General features: G+C 35.2%; 1 protein-coding gene across 2 annotated transcripts in view; it reads right to left on the reverse strand.

Annotated features, from left to right (window-relative positions):
• The window catches only part of LOC149798726 (uncharacterized), a 62,784-nt gene that overhangs the window by 35,523 nt on the left and 4,973 nt on the right, over positions 1–22,288 (reverse strand). For both annotated transcript variants that reach the window (XM_089957595.1, XM_089957594.1), the window contains exons 2-4: positions 16,428–16,656; positions 14,181–14,439; positions 11,040–11,159 (exon numbers count right to left, since the gene is read on the reverse strand). In XM_089957595.1, coding sequence (XP_089813721.1) covers positions 11,040–11,159; positions 14,181–14,439; positions 16,428–16,433 — 385 coding nt within the window. In that variant the 5' untranslated portion in view covers positions 16,434–16,656. The remainder of the gene's footprint in view (positions 1–11,039; positions 11,160–14,180; positions 14,440–16,427; positions 16,657–22,288) is intronic.

Below are 22,288 nucleotides of genomic sequence, written 5' to 3' on the forward strand. Positions count from 1 at the left end.
GAGACCAGTTGGTACTGTTAATAATTATGGTTATCTCCAATTTACTGTTGATGGGAAGAAAACCTATTTCTGTCACCGATTCACATACGAGTGTCACAAGGGGTTGATCAAAGATGGTTTTGTGATCGATCATATTGATGGAAATAAACTTAATAATAATTTATCTAATCTGAGAATTGTCACGCAAAGTCAGAATTGTAGACTTGGAAACACCGGTTGTAATGATAAGAATGCCAAAGCAGTCTTATCTATAAATTTAGAGACGGGTGAAGAGAGAGTATTTCAATCGATGTATGCAGCTGGCAATTATTTTGATATTGAAAGGTTTTCAAAATATTCTGTCGCAAAAAATCCGCTCTTTCCAAGAAATATAAACAGAAAATTATTTTCCAATATCAATAATGGAGATAAACTATCATCACTATCAAGTAATTACGTAGAATTATATTTATTAACCATTTATTTAATTTTTATTTTGGGTCCCAACATTCTCCACTCGTATACTACTTATTTTTTAGACTTGAGCGAAAGGGAGATACTTCTGTAAATATATTTCTCCGTAGATTTCTCATTTTTACGGTCGTAATTAGTTAATTAACCATCTACGTCGTAATTAATATCAATAATTATACCCGTAGAAAGATGTTTTTGGTTTTTAGCTTACAAAATAGAAGAATAAACGTATTTTACATCGTACAATGTAGCGAGTTATTTTTAAATCTGTTATGAGAAATCGAGGCAGAATACGCTGTTAGTGCAGATATTTACAATCTGTTCAGAAACCGCTGTTATAATGCAAAAATATTTAAGCCGATATGTAGGTAATAAAACGTTTGATGGTGCAATGGTAGGAGATGTACATATATTTTATCAAGGCAGCACTTTCTGTTTGAGTGCAGATAATTACAATCTGTTACGAGAAATCGAGGCAGAACACGCTGTTACATTTATATATTTACAATCTATTCAGAAACCGCTGTTTCAATACAGAAATATTTACAATCTATTCAGAAACTGCTGTTTTAATGCAGAAATATGTATAACTTACAATCTATTCAGAAACCGTAGCTATATAATAATTTCCGAAACGTATAATTGTTAGATGCTTCGATAGCTCAGTTGATAACGTATCGGACCGTGATACTCGAGGCCCAGCGATCGAGTTCCCATGGCTAACAATTGTCGGTGGTTACGCTTATTAGCGATTTTTATAATTAATTGGGGCCCCGCCAGCCCTCAAAACTCAACAGAAATAAACACCCTCCCACCACGTCACCGGTGGTGGGTACATTTTTTGTATCACCCACGGGCTGATTATGTGAGCGGTGTCAAAATCTGTTGAGCGTAGAGAATGGCCCCATATATGTTTGTGCCGTCCTTAATTAAGATTTATGTTTGTACTGTCATTCATTCATTGTATATATTTCATGTACCCCCTTGAACTCGCTAGAACACTCGATTAGGGCTCTTGCACGATCAAACTCCCAGGAGATACTTGTAGTGTGAACGTGTATAAAATATATCCTTGTTGAGCCTGATTTGACTTTCCAAGATCGATTTGATAGCAAGCCTTTGACTAGGTCAGAAACAAGATTGACTGCAATTGTTGATGTTATATTAACGATTCCTGGTGAGACGTGACGTCCGTCATTTTGTTGACTGTTGTTATATCTAAGGATAGGCTCGGGTGGAGCTATTTTTCTCCATGACTCGATAATTTTTGGAAAGTATTCGTTGATAATATCGTTGATTCGCCAGTTTCAAATCCTGGTAGTGTAAAATTTAATAAATCTGCTTAAGTTATTTTATAATGATTGATGTATATCTGTTTGATGGTTGTTATTTTATCCTTTTTACTTCCTACATCATAAGTACTAGCATTTATTACCTCAACAATAGTCTGATTAGCGTATTTAAGGTCGGAAATAATTTGATTTGAATGTTGTATCGTTGCAATGATCAGATGTTTTAGATCGATATTGGGATACTCCAGGATATAATTTTTAAATAAACGTACTAATGTCGTTAATGTAGTTGTGTACTCAGTTTTGATTTCGTTAGCCATTGATCTAAAATCTCCTTCATAAATAATTTCAGTTGAAGTTATTTTATCAACATCAGTCAAGGAAAACGACACCACGGGATATCTTTTACCATCTTCCGAAATATAATAAATATACCTGTTAGTCCATGGATACAAATTTCGATATTCTGGAATTGTTATAAATTGGGCTTCGTCCGTGATAAATTCAAATAACTTCGGTTCTGGTGGTCCATGATGCTCTGGCGGGATTTCAGGCCAACCTAGCACATTTCTTATCGATGATTGATAAATATCAACGGCATAATCAGGTGAATGTATTTCAATCGTTGCTGATAAAGTTGGCTCATGAAGGTTTATTGACATTTTTGATTCTTTTCCGGTTATTGATTTTATTCTACGTTGAAATTCTTCATTGATTTCCTCAACCTCATAACTGCCAGTTGGTATTCCAACAGCGACCCAATCAGGTGTTCCATCGGGCTTGTTTTTATTAGCAATTACAAGCGAATTATTTGCTGGTGTTCCATTAAATGATTTTGATCTGATGTTTGGCCAGCTGTAATATACTCGTAATTGTGCTAATGCGATTTCATTTGCGCGAATCGCAGTTGGAAAATTAACGTTAACTTCGGGATTAGTCAAGCTTACCGAGATCATTGTTGTTTTTGGTGGAGCTCTACTGATGTCATTATTAATACTCGTACCTGTAACAGCACTGTTATATATTTTAATCATTTCTGAAAACTCGAAATCAGAAATTATTCCATCACTGAGTCTTGCTGATAACAACGAGAATAATTTGGAATATGCGACCGTCGCTGTGTGTAATTTTATTATGCAATCGGATAATTTTTCATTCATGCAGGTGCATATTATTTTTGCAACGATATTAAAAACACCTGCAATAGTTGTTGCTACTGAAATACAGATTGTTACCGCTACTGGTGCCATCATTGTCATTGTTGACAATATAACACCTGTTCCAGCAACAACAGCGGATACTGAATAAACAATCATGTCGACGATAACTAGTCGTCGTCGATATTTTTTTACTTTTACCGTATATCGTTCGATGATACCTTTTAATTTTACTTGACATTCACGCGCTTGATTTTACCTGTATTGAGATGCATCGTCGATTGAGGTACTCATTATATTTTATGCAGTAAATAATTAAGGTGTTTCAGCTACAAATTCCAAACACCACCAGTAAGATGTTGCGGTTAATTTCTTATTAGCTGCTTCCAGAATAAATATTTCTTCGGTTCCCTTGTTTAATATGATAGTTACAACTCCAGAAAACTTATCAGTTGAATGACGCCATGGATACGTTGTAAAATATCTCGAATTTTGCAGCACTGAACACAGATAGCCTGTACACGCCAGTGACTATTGCGGTATATTTAATAGTTTTATTCTGCGTTGACCATGTTGCAAATCCCGATGATACCGTGTATACGATGATGGTAATATACCCGGGAGTTATTCCAGGTGGAATTTTAATCAAACTAATTTTGTTAACGATCTCAGGAATCCCCGCTACGATGTCTTCGAGTGTTCGTTTGATCGTGTCGATGTTAGTTTTGATATCAGATAGTTTTATATCAGCGGTGGGCGGAGTACCAAAACATTCCTCTGCGGTTTCGTTAATTTTTCTGAAATTTCTACGGAGATTTGTGAACGAGTTTACGTGAACATCATACTCGGCCCGCAACGCGGATAATTTGCCATCTACAGTGTTGTAGTTGGTGTCAACGTATTTTTTCGTTGGTCGTTGTGGTAATTGATCTCGCATGAAAACACCTCTAAAGGCAGATATTTTTAGTTGTTTAGCAGCATTAAGTAAATCAAAATTTGATGCTGGAACGTCTAAGGGATTGTTCCTAGAAGCCTCAGACATCTTCCCCAACGAGATCCCGGCAATCTTAGGCCGCGTCCCTTTTTTTGTATCCTTTTCCTGTTGCTTTCTTTAGAGCCATTCCAGCAACGGTTCCAACAGCACCTAACGCGGCTGCTTTTGCTACGGCTGGAGCAGCAGCAGCTATTAATGCCGGAATGGCCGCGAGAAGTGAAAAAATACCATCTGTTTTAACCATGTCCTTGATGGCGCTCGGAGAAAGATGAAATTGAACTCCGGTTTTTGATTCCAGCGCTTTATTGAGATGTTTAATCTGGTTATTTGTCAACGATAATTTGTTTGGACCGCCACTAGAAATCTGATCTCGCTTTAGTAATATTTTTGTTCCGCATTTGTTGGCGTTTTTCGATTGAAGTTTCTTCACCTGACCGGGAGTCAGAGCGACATTAACATGACTGTACGACATTTTATGATAAATACTTACCACGCTCGAAATAATGATTAAAGATTTTCCACTGGTGCATCAATAACTCTCATTCGACCGCTACCACCTTCAAGTAACATTGCTTTATCGCTGAGTATGACCGCGATTGCTCTATAATCAACACCACCACCTGTATTTAATGTTGCTTTAAGATGTATATCAACGACAGATTGTTTTGATAGATCAAGATGCTCCAGCGAAAAATAATAGATAGGATACAAAGTTCTGAAATCATGTTGTGATATTTGCAAACCGGTATCCACATTTTGATCACGTCCCATGAATGACATCAAACGATGATATACACGTCCTATATGATTTTGTTCATAATTAAGTTGTATATTCTCTGTTGGTTCTTGTTGTCCGTTTATCCGTAAAGAAATATCTGTGATACCTAGTTTGTCAAATATCATATGAGTATATTCTTGATTATTTAAACGATCATAGTTCTGAAACGCAATAAAAATATGCCGCGGTGCAGAAACACCTGGTTGTGATGCTATATGCTATGTAAACTGACCGTTAGTGTTACTTTGTATACTATCCGTGCTTGTTGTTAACCATGACGACAGGGATTTACCACCTGTGTCCATGAAAGAAAGCAATTTTTGTTCTTCTGCGATCGTTGGAGTCATTACCGGCATCCCCAAGGAAACTTTTGTTAATACTACATTACAAGCATCACCAGCAGGTCTCCACATAGCATCGTTATCATCACCCTTTCTTACAAAAACAACCGTGTGTCTAGCTCCAAAAATAACTTTTCTAACATTCCTACAAAATCCAAAAATATGCGATAGTGGAATTGTACATGAAAAACTTCTATTGGCTCCTAGCAACATATTTTTACACGTTGCTAATCCCAAGTTGAAATTTGGGTTAGCACCATGAACTACCGGCGTCACATCAGCATCAGCGTTTCCGGCAAAATTTTTTGGTCGTCTTATATTATACGGATCGCTTTCAGGGTGACCAGTATTATCTTTTACAAACATCATCGTGGGACCTGCTGATCTTGTATAATCATCAGAGTATCCTGCCAACCCTATTATTGTTGTAGCAACGTCGACATCTTTCTGAATCGATTCGATATTTTTTCCATCAATCATATATGTGGCGCTATCAAACAGTGCCATAATACCATTGTTGACAAAACCAACTTTTACTGCATCTCAGTAATTAGTATCATCCGTTTTTACAATTGTACCTTCTACCTCAATAAAAGCCTCAGCGGGTAAAAAGTATCTACTTGTATCATGAACTTGTAGTTCAATTCTTCCACGTTGATCTGGTAATCGTGCGTCATAAGAATAAAACCGATAATCGTGTACAGACTCATCTTTAAGGACAGGTGCTTCCATGTCAAATGCTGTGTCGTACATGCGCTTGAATATTTTATTGTAATTATTTTTCGTCTAACATGTTGATTACCGCGTTCGGGAAATTCCGCTTCCTGATATTAAACTTGAAATATTATTCCCTGGTTCACCTAATCCCTGATTTGCTAGTTCTGCTAGTTTTTTATTTGCAGCTTAATTTATTATTTTACTGATATCTGCGGGCATCACTTCAGTACTTGGTAATTTTACTGGTTGTCGTTTTTGTCGTATTAATCGTGCTAGTCTATCTTTGATCGCCGAGAACGCCTTACCAGCAATATTGATAATTGCACCAGGAGCTTTTTCACGAACAACATCAATAGCTTTCATCGATAATTGTTTTGCAACAGGTGCTACTTTTGGAGCTATCCTTCTAAATAATCCCTGAACAACATCACCAAGTCCATCTCCGTAAGTTATTCTATATATAGGTAATCGTGAATTTACCACACTGACCATCATTGGTCTGCGATGAAAACTGTGTATAATCATTTTTTATTTTATTATTTATTTGTCTAACAATTAGTCACTGTGATATTCATCAACGAGCTCATCAATAAGTTCCCGGTAAACACCGATATCCATGATACCACCACGAAATAATCGCTGGCAAATATCAGCTGCTTCATTAATTATTTCTGGTGAGTTATTTCCAGCTCGTTTTCCTCCTATGAGAACTTCTAACCATTGTACGTCATTGAGAATATTGTCAGGACAAATAATATTACCTCCGAAACCACTACCAGTAGTAGGTACATCAGGAGACTCTTTTGAAAGAGAACCAGGAATATTTAATTCTTCTTTTCTCGCAGCTACTTCCTTTCTAAATTTTATATAATCTGGATATTTTGCATCAAATTTTATACCGTAAACATTAAAATATAGTGTTGGAATCCAATTGGTGGGTCCTACTTTGTCAAAATATTCTGGTTTTAGATATTGATACCTAAGACTATAATTTGCACCAGCTTCAATTAATTTTTCTCGATGACTGAGAACTTTGAGAGCTTCATCAGTAAGAGTGCTCGGAATTTTACCTGAGGTTCTTTTTTGTTTAACTTGTTGTGAAGGTGGAGAAGATTCTTGTACTTCAACTTGTTGCAAAGGCGGAGGAAGTTGTTCCATTTGTTGTCTTTCTATTTGTTGCAGAGGTGGAGGAAATTGATAGGAAGGTTCCTGCTGGGAGGTTTGTGGTCTTTGTTGTTGCAACTCTAAATAAAATGTATTTATGTCGTCAATATATTCATCGTATACTTTATCATTATCTCTAACTTGGGGTTTATTATAATACACGTGATATAACCATTTAAAATAAGTATCAGCATTTATGTTCACGTACTTAGGTTTTAAAATTTTTGATTTTTGAGAAAAACTATCAAAAGCGACATGAGAAAAATCATTTCAACATTTTTTTTTCTTACTTTAGGTTTAGGTGCAAGTTTTTCTTTCAAGTCGGCGACTTCAGTACGAATTTTACCAATACCTTCAAGTATTTCTTCATCAACAGGTGGAGGTTGAGCTGCAGCTATTTCAGTTGGAAGATCTCGTAAAATCCTTTTTGTTTTTTTAGCTCTTGCTGCTATTTTTTCAGTTTGTTCTGCTGTTTGTTTTGATACTGGAAGAAGATCTTCTTTGATGACAGTTGTAACTTTTTCAGTAGCTGCAGTGACGGGTTTAAATAACTTTTTAGTGTCTTCCTCGTACTCAACTTGTGCTTCCTGCTGCGCTCGGAAGTTTTCTCTAAATGAATCTCTAACAGGAAGAAATTTCTTAATTGCGTCTAATCGTTCTCGAGCTATTCTTGCAGTATAAGATTCCGGATGTACCATTTTATTATAACAATAATTTTTTTAATTAATAGCAGCAGGGAAGGCGCGACCTCAAGTTGAGTCGATTTTTTGTAATATGATCGCTATCAACAGTGATATCATCGGATACAATTATAAAAACAATTTATTCAACCAATTCGAGGCTTCCTCGAGTTGGTTAATATTTTTGTTTCAAATATATTTGCTTAAGAATATAATATCAGTATAGAAGGGTTTATTTTCAGTTTTGGACGCTCCTACAAAAAGGTGGGTTCGCCTTCCCTGCTGCTCAACAATGTTGCAAACAATTGCCAGATGGTATATGTTGTCACCAATAAGGGACAATAAATTCCAAATTTGTGACAATGGCAAAGTCCATCACACTGCCTGAATAGAACAAAAATTTACACATTATTTTCCATACTTTTAAGAAGAATTTTTTTTTTTATTTATGAGAAAAATACATCTCAATGAAATTACAGGAACCATGTCACAATTGTCTTATATTTAGAATTTGTATTCAATTTCTGCCCCAAAATCATAATACACTTTGTGCATGTTATTTTTTGTACTTTTATGAAGAAAATATATATTATTTTGCACGAGAAAAATACATGGATATTAAATTTCTGGAGCCATGCCATGATCATGTTATGTCCAAACTCATGTTATAAAGGAGCATGCTAAATCGGGGTCACTATATATATATATATATATATATATATATATATATATATATATATATATATATATATAATATTATTTGGAAATATAATTATCTTGACATAAAATAAAATAAAATAATTCAGCTGAAAAGAAACTCACAACCACCCCACCCACCCTTAGATTAAATGAGCAGTACCTAATAGCAGATGAATTTGCTTTGTTTAGGTTTATTGTTGTATATGTTTAAACCCGAATAAGGTAACTAAAGTGGGATGATTAAGCTTACACTATAACTGATATTGTGCTGACATTAGAGAGACTTAATACAAAATCGGTAGTATTGATACATAAGCTTTCAGTTTTCCAGCTAACAACTGTGTACAGTATTTATCAGAGAGGGCCAGTAAATATAAAGCAAACTTATTCAACAACAAAAACATATTTAATGGACTTGAGAAATTACATAAAGTTCCAACAGAAAACAAGAACACTTATGAAAACTGAAAATGATGATTCACAGTCTTACAAAGTACATATGTTTAGCACATTCCCGTATGATATCTGAAGTTGTTCCGAAAGTTTGATTTGGCCTGAATATGTTTTCAAACATTCCATTTGGCACAAGTGACATGTGTCAAAAATATGATTGCTGGATTATACAATTATATTTGTAATATTCAGAGCTGTGATTTGATGCTAGTTGAAAATATATGTTTAGAACAGTAAGAATCCCTTGAAAATGTCCATATAGTGTAGAAGGAACCATTGAACAAATTTAAATAGCTGGGAGTTCTAACCCAAGAATGAAGGTGTAAGAATCAAGGACTTTCACTGATGAGAGCTGAAGACATAATTATGAGCCCATTAACCACAACCACAATCTTTGTTATGACAAGAAATAAAATTCACTTCATCCCATGGAAGAAACAATTTCAATTAAATCTTTTAAATGGACCACATTAAAATACTTCATATCAGCAAATTAATGTACTTACCAGTTATATAATGACATGCATCTGGCCTGGTTAAAGAGTTAAATATAATGCAGGTTTTTGTTGTTGACGTAATCAAACTTTCTGACAGTTATTTTGAAGACTGGATAAAAATGAAACAGAAGACTTGGTACTTTGTACTTTGCTCTATCAGCACATCAATAAAAAAGCAAGACTACCACTAACAGCAGATGATTCTGAGCAACATTTGGCTAAGCTGGGTGATACAGACCTTAAATTTTAAAGCTAGCAACTCCCAAAGTATAGGGTTATCCATAAGGTACAAGAAACAAGTTTTGATAAAAACAAATGGATCTAAGAGAACTGGAGTTCTGGTCCTGAATGAAAATGAAAGGTAAATCTTTGCTAGTAACAGTGACTGTTTACTAGCATACATGATCATCCATAAACCAAAATGGATGCTTCCAATGTAAACTATAATTAGCTGAAGCTTTCATTGGCAGGGTAGAACTTGACTCACTGATTTGTTTAAATGTTTTAAGCAAGGAGATATCTTGAAAAAATGAACCACAACAGTAGAAAAAAAATGTAAAATATGGATAGATGGATGGACTGGGTGAAAACCCCATTTCCCATGAGTGTGTGTGTATGTGCCATATTTACTGTTTGTTTTCAGACAGTTTGTTTTCAGACATCATACTTTTGGGAGAAAAACAATATTTAAATGCACTGTAACTTTCAAATGGTGTGTAAAAATAATATTTTTCCCAGAATTTATATTTTTGGACACAATCTAAGATGATCCATCAAATTTATCATCAGTACTAACAATATTAGGTTTCATGATGATAGCAATGAAGTATATAAACTTAAATAACTTTTTATAGTGGTAGGTATTGTATTATTAACTTAAATAACTTGTTATAGTGGTAGGTATCGTATTATTAACTTAAATAACTTGTTATAGTGATAGGTATCGTATTATTAACTTAAATAACTTTTTATAGTGGTAGGTATCATATTATTAATTTATCATGCAATTTTTCTATGGGTGGATGGTTATCAAAACATACAGTATTGGATAATTATTTATCATTCTTTTCTTTTTTAATAGCTTCATTCAGTTAACCAAATTATGATTGGTTGTCAGTGTAGATGTTATTACACATGAAACCACTTCAAGTGTGACATTTATGGCTTTATTCAGAAACCAGAAACCCTGCATTTTCTCATTAAATAATGTATCAAAGTGTATTGTATAGATTCGTAAATTAATTGCATCATCCAACAAAACAAACCCCATTATTACTGGGGCATTAAGTATCATAGATATTGTTCTACAGGTAATAAGCCTCTTTACAGCTGACAAGCAGAGGCTAAAAATTTCCATTACATCGAGTCAGCTTTTCACAAAACCAGGTTGCTGCCTTTTATTTTCAAACACAAATTTCATAGAAATTCTGCAAGTTATATTATTATTATAACAATTATCATTCAGTCACCTTGAAATCTCCAAAGAATCTAAATCAGCCTAGTTTTAAACTTACCTTTACATAACCTAAATCTGAAATAGTGCTAGAAAAAATACATGCATTTACTTCATTGCAGCACATCTTTATATGAGCTAACAGTAACCCTGTTATAGCGGGGGCCGGGGGGGGGGGGTCAAATTTATCTTACTATTTTTTTTAGACACCAAATTAAGGAATTTGATGTGTTTGGATGAGCAAAAATGTAATTATTTTTTGCTGTCCAAAATCTGACAGTAAATAAGGTATGCATGCTTATTTGAGACAGGCATTAACACAACAAGATTCATAGTTTGACAGTATAAATCTAATGACAACCTCTTCTCCTCTTGACCTCCAAGATGGCCTCCCAAACTCTTTCTCGCTGATACCCCATCTCATTGATCAATCTGTTGGCAATTGCATTCTCATTTGTATTTTGGAAGTATCTCAGCTGACCTACAAAGATGACAATATGATCTCCACTTTACTAGACAATCATCTGTATATTATTTGTATGTGAAATAAAATTAAAAAACCTGCATCCAAAATGTTTGCTCAAATAGGAGAATCTAATCGTGTCATTTGCACATGATCATTGTTATCATAGTTCTGTATTACTGTGCAAAATTAAGTTCAAGCACATACCCACAGTACACACATTTTCATCCAACATGATGCATATAGAAAAGAGAAATTACTCTTATACAATGTTATGTATAAACATGCAAAAAATCATGCAAAATTAAGTAACATAGAAATGGACATCCCTAGATATAAAAAAGTCCCTGTAATGGACCAATGCTCTACTGACTGACAAGAATTTCCAAGATTTTTTGATCAGCAATAAAACCCTCTCTGATATTCTTGAGTGATAATATTTGCAATATTGGATACCATGGTGGCCATACTGGATTTCAAATCAGCATTTTCACTTAGGATCAACTAGACATCATAAGATGTCTTCTTGTGAAAATCCGATGTCCATATGACCTTTCATTTATAAGTCTTAGCAACAGCACTTATTTTCAAGATGGCTGCCCATACTGAATGTTAGATTGGCACCATATGTATGCATGTGTGTGTGTGTGTATGCATGTATGGACATATGTATGTATGTATGTATGTATGTATGTATGTATTACCAAAGCAACATAAATTATATGGTGCAAACTAATGTATTTACGATTTGATTTCAGACACAGTATCTTTTGGGCAAATATAATATTTAAATGCCTTGTAATTTTTGGACATTGCTCCACCATAATTTTTTTCTACAACTTATGTTTTTGGACACAATCTATGAAGATCTGCTGTGTTGTTTTAAAGTAAAAGTCACAGCGTGTTTGTCAGTAGACATTGCTACACTCGAAACCACTTCAAGCAGGTGTGACAGTTAGAAACCATGACCCCTACTTTATATCATTAAACAATACATCAGTGAGTTGATATGGATTAGTAAATTCATTGGCATCATACAATAAAACAAACCCATTATTCCTGATGCATTATATACCATGGTTTAAACATAGTTATTGTTCTACAGGTAATAAACCTCTTTGTAGATGATACATATTGATTGTCGCTGCTGCGTGTTTGGTTCATCGTGTGCTCTTTTAACGAAATCCAGATGGTTGCCTTATATTTCCAAACATAACTGTCAAAGAAATCCCACAGGTTATATTATTAATATTTATCACCTAGACACAGTGAAATCTCCAACAAGCATCAAAACAATCTTTGAGCAATCACTTGTTTTGAATCAGCAAGCTGAACTCATTTTTAAACTACCCTTGACAAGGTGGGAAAATTTAAAAAAAAGAAGAGAACCACAACAAATTGATCACTTTTTTTATAAAAATATCAACATATTAATCAAGCTGACTTGTATATTGCAACTTGCTTGTTATTTTTACTCTTCCTAGGCATGCATACAACACAAATACCATATGAAGCCTCTAAGACTAGCCATCATACATGCATTTCTACTCTCAATACTAAAATCTTTCTGTCATAAATATCTTTAAAATCATAATACCTAAATCTTTTTATTTAGTTTGTATTAATATCTTAATTACTCAGAAATAAAGCTAACATGCATTTGTAAGATAGATTGTAATGATCAGATTAGCAGAGGGTTAAACTGTGGATTGCAAGATTACTAATATGCTGGTTCTTTTGGAAAATATGCACACAATCTTGGCTCTAATACAATTATGGCTCTGTTTTCTGGTGGATGGACATGTATCAAATAGACAAAAATAGGGAAGTAATGCCTGTTTTTCATTCATTATCTTTTCCACCGTGTTAGACAAAATACTTGTTTTACTTCATGGCAGCACGTCGTTATGTGAGCTGATGATAACATTATTACAGAAATGGAGGGGGCATACATTTATGTTTGTTTTCGGACACCAAATTAAAGAATTTAATGTCTTGGATGAAGAAAAAAAAAGTAATTATTTATTGCCGTCCAAAAACAAGCCATAAATACGGTAAATGAAAAAGTTTTAAAAATGAAAAATGGAAGAATTGCACAAAAATATTAGATGAATCCTTTTAAATAAATATAAACATGAAGTACAAAAAATAAAATTAAACTTAAAATTTTGTAAAATGTGCCACAGAAAGAAAAGTTTATAGTAAAATGTATGTTTCTCCAAAAATACTTTTAATCATAGGATGAGAAAAAATAGTCACTGCATGAGGTAACAATCTTCACCAAGCAGATACTGGACATCTCATTAATATATGCAGATTAGGGCTGTTCCAATAAAAGGACCCAGAGAAGGCACTATTAAGGTAGAATGGTCACCCATAGATGCAGTTTAGAATTTTGTATTGTTTTCATATGAACTCTTTGGGTAATCTGAGTACCCTGGCATATATTATTAAAGAAGTGCCTTCCCTGGGTGCCATGTATGTTTAAATGGAACAACCCTTATTAATGAATCTAAGAACAAAAAAGTATAAGCTAATTTACTAACCTGGAGAAAAGTTCAATTGATATGGTTTGCAGAATTATAACATAGCTTAGCCAATCACAAACAAGATAACCTCATTAATATTCACAGATCTTGCTCATAATAAAACATATTGGATATCTTTATGATATAAGTAAACTATCAGAAATAGAAGTGCAAAATTATTAACAAAACCTGACATCAGATGCAAAATCACCCCATTAATATGGATAGCTTGTGTTAGTCATGGCACTTATCTGTGATCTTGATTATATAAGAAAATTTCAAAATCAGATCAGGAATACAGAATACTATCTTAAAAATAGTAATAAATTGTCAGGCTTCTTCTTTGTCCCAAAATCAAAGCCGTCTGTTTGATGACTGATGATGGTGGACAACTTAGGCTATTCTGTGGAAGCAAAATTGAAACCAGACAGAAAGATTGAGGAAGACATCATCATAATATGCTTGACCTTGCATAAAAAAAGTTGTAAACAAAACATTTTTCATCACTGACCTGTCAGTGTAGCTGGTTCTAAAACTGGTTCATTACATGTCTTGCTAATAGCACCAGAACTCATGGAGGTTGTGGTGGTCCCAGAGGTCATAGTGGTCACAGTGGTTATGGTAGTCCCAGAGGTTGTTGTGGTCACAGTGGTTGTGGTGGTCCCACATATTGTGGTGGTCACAGTAGTTGTGGTGGTCCCAGATGATGTGGTGGTCACAGATTTTGTGGTGGAATTACTGTTATTTCTCTGAGCATTCTGTGCTACAAGCTGAAGATAGACAAAGGAAAATAAAAGCTGACCCTCATAGCAGGAACAGGTACCAAACAATGATATCCTAACTATTTTAAGGGGTCAAAATAACTTGAGCAAGTATTAAAAAAATGATTGCTTTTTATTCCATATGTATTCAGTACTTCATTTAAATAGGGGTCCTGAATTTGCTTATGTTAACTGAATTCAAATTTAAACAACTGACATGCAGATCAAGACAAATAATTACATAATATACTGGCAATTATTATTATGTAATTATACCACCAATCCTGGTCTGTTTGTTCCTCATCTAATGATAGATCTGCATCTACACATACAAATACATAAATAGGACAGATTTAAAAGGCAGTGATCAGAGGAATAAGACAGTCTAACAACATTACCTGAAATGTCATAAATACAAAGATAACCAAAGTGAACAGAGGAAGGTAACACCATATGTCCTACTACTATTGATACATGACTGCTAACTGACATTCTTATTTTGAGGTGAAGTTTGTACTAAGCAATCACTTTAAAAAGTTCAACAAAAGAACCTCAGAAGAGACTGATTCACTCCTGTCCAAAAAGAATTTCCAGAATTTCAAGGCTATTTCTTCTTTTTAACAATTATCTCTAATATTCATGAGTAACAAGCTTGTTAAGTAGGCTACTGTGGCAAGCATATTGAATCTATGATCTGCACTACTGTCATTTAGGACAAACTATATACCAAACCATGTTGATATGACTGTCCATTCAGGAGAATTTGGGTCAAGATTTCAATGTGTTCATATTTGAAGGTAATAATATCATTCAGGATATCATTATTAGCCTTCTGATGAAATCCCAGAGTTAATTTAGTACCAATAGTAATCTTTTCAAGGTAACTGCTAAGGCGGCCATACTGATGTCATATCAGCATCGTTTTCACTTGGCACTAACTACACATCATAAGAAGTCTTCTTGTGAAAATCCAATGTTGACATGACTTTACAACAAGGAGGAGTAGCAGTAATAATTTCAAGATGGCCACTTTCTCAGCCATATTGGACATCAGATCTGCACAATTTTTATTCAAGACTAACCAAACACCATAAGATGTCTTCCTGTGAAAATCCCATTCTAATATAACCATCCATTCAGAAGATAAGTATCAGTGAAGGTGGTTAGGAGTAATCTGTAGAACAAACAAATTAGTCCCTGATCTGCTCCTGCATTATGTGAAGGCAAATCAGGGTCTAACACTAACAGTCATCAAACATTTTATATTTATACTTGAACCAACTAGAAGAAACATTGAACATTTTCATAGCTATATACATTGTTTAAAAAATGACATTCATTGCCATCTTAAAGTTTGATCACCTTTTGTGACTTTGGCCACAGGTTGTGCCAACAGAGACAAGGGTAATGAGAACATGTAGGTGTAATTTTCAATCTTTTTTAATGTAAAAGTTCAAACTGAGTCAAGATTAAGAGAAAAAACAAGATTGCAGGAGCCCTGCGAGACAAGTGCTCAATATGCAAAACTACACTGCTCATCAGTTGCTTTGAGCCAGCATGCTGACTGGAATTCTTCCCAAGTTTTAAGTTTGAAATATTTTTATGATTGGGATCTAACTGTGACTTTGGATACAAATGTTTAGAGTTTCATTAAGCTAATGATTATGAAAACACTGAAGACTTTAAATTAAGATGAATCATGTATTTCAACTTTGATTTTAGCTGGAGTAACTTAGTTATACTGTCTCTAATAGCAGGAGAGGCTGAATCCATTTTGGCATAAGATATTTAACTTTATATATTATCTACAGTTACTGATTTCTCTCTCAATCTCTCCCTCTGTCCCTCCCCAATACAACGTCAAAGAATGACCAGAAGCAGTCATGCTGCTGTTTCTTTACTAAATTGACCACCTGATGAGCATTCAGTGATGGACTGAGGGCTGTTACTTTTATGTCACTTTCTATCACAAAGAAGGCAGTTATTCTATAATATACCTGCATAGTAAAACCCTGCCTCCGCCATCTGCTGTGGGGTCTGATCTAGGCGGGCTGGCCAGCCTGTGTAAGAATTAACTCTAGATGACAATGGCGTATACTCAGGGTGCCTTGGCCGCTCTGAGATTGTATGAGGTGCGGGATCCACTCCAGGATCCTCTACTTGTCCACGGGGTTCTACCAGACCAAAGACATCTTGACTTTTCCACTGTGTGTTCTCTGGAGGTCGCTGGTCAAGTTACGAAAATGACAGAAATACATAAAACTCTGTATTTTAGGACCTTTTTAATTATTATTTATTTGCAAACTTGGATTGAATTATGATAATTATGATAATAGCATTTGATCTCATGAAGTTAATCTATGTTTTAACACCATTTTAAAGGAACCCAAATGTGTATCCCATACAATACTGCAAGTTACTAATATACAGTCAATTCTTGTTAAAATTGTCAAGTTCATTTTCAGCCATTTTGTCTTCAAAATGATATTTTTTTGTAAAGAATTAAAATCTTTCTTTTAGACGAGTTATAGTCTTTGTTCTATAACACATTTACATCTAATGTAAAAATATAAAATGCATTTATCTAAACACAAAACATTTACATACTATCCTAAAACCTATTCCCATGTAAAGTAAAATGCCAAGGAATGACAATGTTTTTAAGATTAACACTATTTATAGGAAAGATGCATGTATGTTACCAAAAAATTGCTGCCCAAGTCAAAAGATGATTATTTTGTTCTAAGGAGCTAATTTTCCCATTAAATAAGCTTGTTCCCATCAATTTGTGCTAGAACATGAATATTCAATGGTGGTGAATGTTTCTGTAACAAGAGCTGAAGTTCTTAAAACTGTTGACTTTTGACCAAATTAAAAAGTTTCATAACAGTCGAGCAAATATTAACTAAGGATATCTTAGTCAAATAAAAAGCATTCTCCAATTTGCAAATCAATTTAAAGGATGCAATATTTAGTGCTGCATAAATGGCTCAATTTAGTTTTGACTGCCTGTAAATGTGTGCAAAATTGGTAAACATGTAAATGGATATGTATGTGGCTGTCAGCAGGACAGTGATGCAATAGCTACCCATTCCAAATACAATTCCACATATTTGTCTCAGATGACACGTCAATGTACTGTTCTGTCCATTTATTTTAAAGTATGTATAAATTTCCCATGAAATGTTGCATCTCAAGGAAAAAGGTACAAGTTGATGAGAATCGGTCATAGTTCAAGACAGGCTGACTTATTGATAATTCTGAAAAAATCGTATTTAATCTACATTATTTAACTGTGAAAAACATATTTTAACTGAACATGCTGCTACATTTTTTTTTAAAACTAGACATGATTTTGTCTAGGAAGAGTAAAAAAACATGAAATAGTACAATGTGATCCACATTATGTAAATCAAAACATAGTGAGACTGAGTCTTGTATAGGATAATAAAAATAACTTACAATGAATGGACAGAGAGATGGTATGCAATAACGGAAACTTCTTGACATTAATTTCTAAAATTGATATTTACCGGAGTGATATCTTGTGTTGTTTGTGACTGCCGTTGTTGAGACTCCCCACTGGTATTGGGAACTACTGCTGCTGCAGTCAGTGTAACATGCCGATCAATTCCTAAAGAATGTTCAACCTCTGGCATGGTTTGCTGTGAGGCCTGTTGTTCTAACCCTCTTTCCTGTGTATTCTGAATGCTGAGTGGGGTTACAGCAGAAGTATGTGCCTCAACCTCAGTGATTGTTGAATTCTGCAATTCCGTTTCAGGACATGGTCAAGGTGACATCTCAGATGTTCTATTAGAGTTGGATAGTGAATTCACCATTGTGAGATTTCCAGTTCCTGATAAATGTGCATTTGAAGTATTACTTCCCATCTGGATGCCAATCAGTTCCTCTTCTTGCATAATTGAGACATTAGGATAGGCTGGATTACCTCTCAATAAAGGACAGTCAGGTGATATTCTCCGATGAATGTCATAAGGGTCATCATGAAAATTCCATCCACTATGTTGTCCTCCACAAGCATATCACACAGTTACTGTGCCACTTCCAGCGTAGTAAAACCCTGTTCTTGCAAGTCTTATCCCACTGCCTGGAGCAGATGATGGGTAGTTGATGAAAGTCTGAAGTCTAAGCCACTCATACGACATCCTTTCTCTTTCCTCTGGAGGACTTCCTCTCAGGAGTCTTTCGAAATACAACTGTAAGCCTGTTGGAAGAAGGATCACTTATTGTAATCCATTCTTAATGGTAGGGAAGATAAACCAAGTAGATACTAAACTCTTTAGAAAATCATCGATAAGACTTTCTTGGCTGCTATTATTCTTTTGTGACACTAAAATATCAAGCTCTGCTGAAAAATCTGTTGTTTTTTTTCTTTTTGTTCTCATTGTTGTTGTCTGGTTCATCAAAGTAGCACTTGGAGCAGTACCCTGGGGAAATAAGATCGTACGGTAGTGAAGTAGTTTAAGGTCACTCAGAATCTGTGGAAAGTTCTCTACATGACTGACCCTCCTAGTAGATTCCATGTTTTTCTTGAGCTTCATATTTCCTTTTTTGCCACTTCTTTTATGCAAAAAACAGTGTCTACATCTGACGCCAGATTTAGACCTTTGTGATGACTTCTTTTTATTTAAAACATATCTGGTCTCTTTCAATTTCCTCTCTTGAACCTTACCTCCAGAGATAAATTTATTTTCTCTTTGCTTCTTTGGGTCACAATCCTGAATAGAATGGCTTTTGGCTGTAAATTCCTCTTTGGTTGAATCCAGCAATTGATCGTAAGAATAACCAACGGAGTCTTGTCTTTGTTGAGACTCTTCATGCTGTGCTGGTATGTCATGACCTGGGATATGCTCTGGAACTGAGATAACTGGACCCACCTCTGGGGAAAACTCAGATGGGTCCATCTTGACTGTGCAGACATTAATGTTGCTGTCCATCTGGCCAACACAGCTCACATTTCTAGAATCAACATTTTGGCAACAGTCAATTTCATTAACTTTCACAACACTGCCACTTACACACGTGACATTTTCCTTTTGGTTGAGACAACCCCCATCCATAGTGTCAGTACTGGAACAATGATGAGCTGCTTCCACACTGAACTTGCTGGTGCTTACTAATGTCTCATCTGTCTCGAGGTTCAGTTTATTCCACACTTGATCTTTAACTGAATCTCTTACACATGGTACATCTGCATCACTATTAATAAATGTGGGTTTGTCATCCACCACAGGTATGACTCCTGTATCTGTGTAATCCTTTCTACTACATGCAGATCCGTCAACTGCTCTTACACCCTCAGTAGTGCTTTTGGTGGCCATGTCCAACTGTTCACCATTCTCAGAATTTTCCAATGAAGCCATATTTGTGTGCCCCATATTTGCTGACTGAGTCAAGATGGCATCTGATAAACATCTTGATTTATCTTCAGTAAGGTTCATGTCTTCTTCACTGCCTTTTAGTGAATCAAGTCCATGGTTCTCTGCATTGTCTTTCTCTACAGTTATCATTTCTTCAGGTATGCTGCAGTTTCTTCCTGCTTTAAAAGGATTAATCTTCTTTAATACAGATTGGAACTGACTTATCTCAGCCTGCCCTTCCAGGATTTGTTGTAAATCAAAGTTATGCTCAAGATTTTCTTCATTCAGGTTCATTTGCAAGGATAATGTATGGCCAATTTCATCACTTTCTGGTCCTGTATCCCACAATGGCTTATTCACCATCGACATGGTCATTAGTTGATTAGCTAGTTCACATACTTTCAAGTCTTTTGATACCTTTTGCATCTTCTCTGTCTTCTCTGCTTCTCCTTGACCCATACCGGCTGAGCTTGTACTGCTCTTTGCTTCGGCATGGGTGAGAAAACATGTGGGTGGAGACATTTGTCTTCTATTGTACTGAATAGACCCCAAGTCAAAAGTTCTAGAAGCGAGATATACACAAGCACTACTACTGTGTTGATTATGTTCCTGACATTCTGAATGGATAAAACTGTCAGCAGGAAGAAATGTTTCCTGGATCAAGTTTTCTTCAATAGGGCTTATTATGTCATCATCATTAAAACAAGCCTTGCAATTTTCTTGACGCTCTGATATTTCGAGATCTTGTTTCTTCATGCTATCTGGGATTCTTGAATTAGACCTTAATGCCAACAAAACCAATCTGGAAAGTCTATCAATCATTGACTCAAGGTGATCTACCTTTTCCACTAATTTTGCTACAGTCGTATTTGTTATACAAGAGTCAGGCATACCATGCATATTGAAACAATTCACATCATGATGAGGTTGAGTGAACATCTGGTCCTGATGTGAAGCATTCCTTCCTTCATGAGGCGTAGTAACTTGTACGGAGTGTGGAGAGTGACCGGATTCCTGGGGAAACCGAATGTTATCTTCATTTACCAAATGACTATCCCGAACATACTGATGCTGAGATTTAGTTTGGCCAAACATCTGTATTCCTGTTACAGCCTCTTTCTTGTTTTCATTTCCTGATTTCTGGTTTTCAAAATAATTATCATTTCTGGAGACGATTCTAACAGTATCTGTCTCTTGCACTGTTTCCTCTCGAGCTGTGCTAAAACAGCTGTAACAATTGAAGTTAGATTCTTCAAAAGCTGTATTATCTCTCTCCTGTAGAGATGGGGCATTTGGTACATTGTTTTCCAAAGACCTGGATGATATGTTTGCCCAGTCCAAGTCTTTAACGGAAGTATCTTCAAATTCAGGGTTAAACTGGGACTCAAGGTGAGGTTGCATACCAGATAAACCATCTGCTGCACACAAGTGATCACCTTCAGCAGTTTTGACTACAGTGTTGTCATCGACAATATGCACAGAGCTTTCATCAATATCTACTACATTGCTCTTATAAACTACAATGCTTTCACCAAAGTCAACTACAGTGCTTTCATCAACTTCACGTGAATTCATGTCATCAACTGTACTGGTCTGACGTATTATTGGTAATACAATAGCAACTGGTCTTTGTTTACCTATCTCCTCCTTAACTATACCTCTTTCTGCTGGACAAATGCTCAATGGCTCTTTGTCCCACTTTTTGAAAGTCATTATCATTACATTGACTCCCACAGAAACTGGTTCCTCAAGAAAACAATTAAAACCACAAGTCGGATTGCATCTCATGCCAGTATCAGTCTGCACCATTTAATTTAAATCAACACAATCTTCATTTGTCTTACCCATCTCATTGATCAGGTCTTTTTTGTTCTTTTCATGCTTTATAAAACGTGAAAATAATGATAATTTTGACTTTCCCTTCTTAGATGGCATCTTAGAATATAGTCTGTCAGTTCGTCGGAAGTTTTATTTCTTCAGAATATTAACTATTAAGATGAAGCCATTCTAACTGTCCAAACTGACTTTAAGAATCTGGAGAGAAAAAAAGAACGCGTAACTATCAGTTCAGAAAATAACAGAAAAAAGGAAGCTGTCCTTTGATCACAAATCACAATGCATGAGTGGTAACAACAATGACAGCATCAAAATATAACTAAAGTGAATGACCATGTAGACTGCTAAAGTGGATGACCATGTAGACTCCTAAAGTGGATGACCATGTAGGCCTGAGACTGCTCACCTGGCTGACATCTACCTGAAAGGCAAATGCATCAACACTTGGCCTAGAAGTCAAGGTCAGAATCGTATGATCTGTAGATATTTCTTTTCAATTGCTTTAAGGTTTCTCTGTTGTTTGCTATTTTCATCCACATTCGAAGTCATCATTTGTCCAGTGCTAGAAAGCTTTTGTGTTAGGATGCTTTCTGTCAAATTTTGTCTGACTCTATCACAGGCACTTGATTCAGGGAGAAACT

This window comes from Sinohyriopsis cumingii, chromosome 5 (assembly GCF_028554795.1).
Source record: "Sinohyriopsis cumingii isolate HCF-2022 chromosome 5, ASM2855479v2, whole genome shotgun sequence".
Classification (NCBI taxonomy): domain Eukaryota; kingdom Metazoa; phylum Mollusca; class Bivalvia; order Unionida; family Unionidae; genus Sinohyriopsis; species Sinohyriopsis cumingii.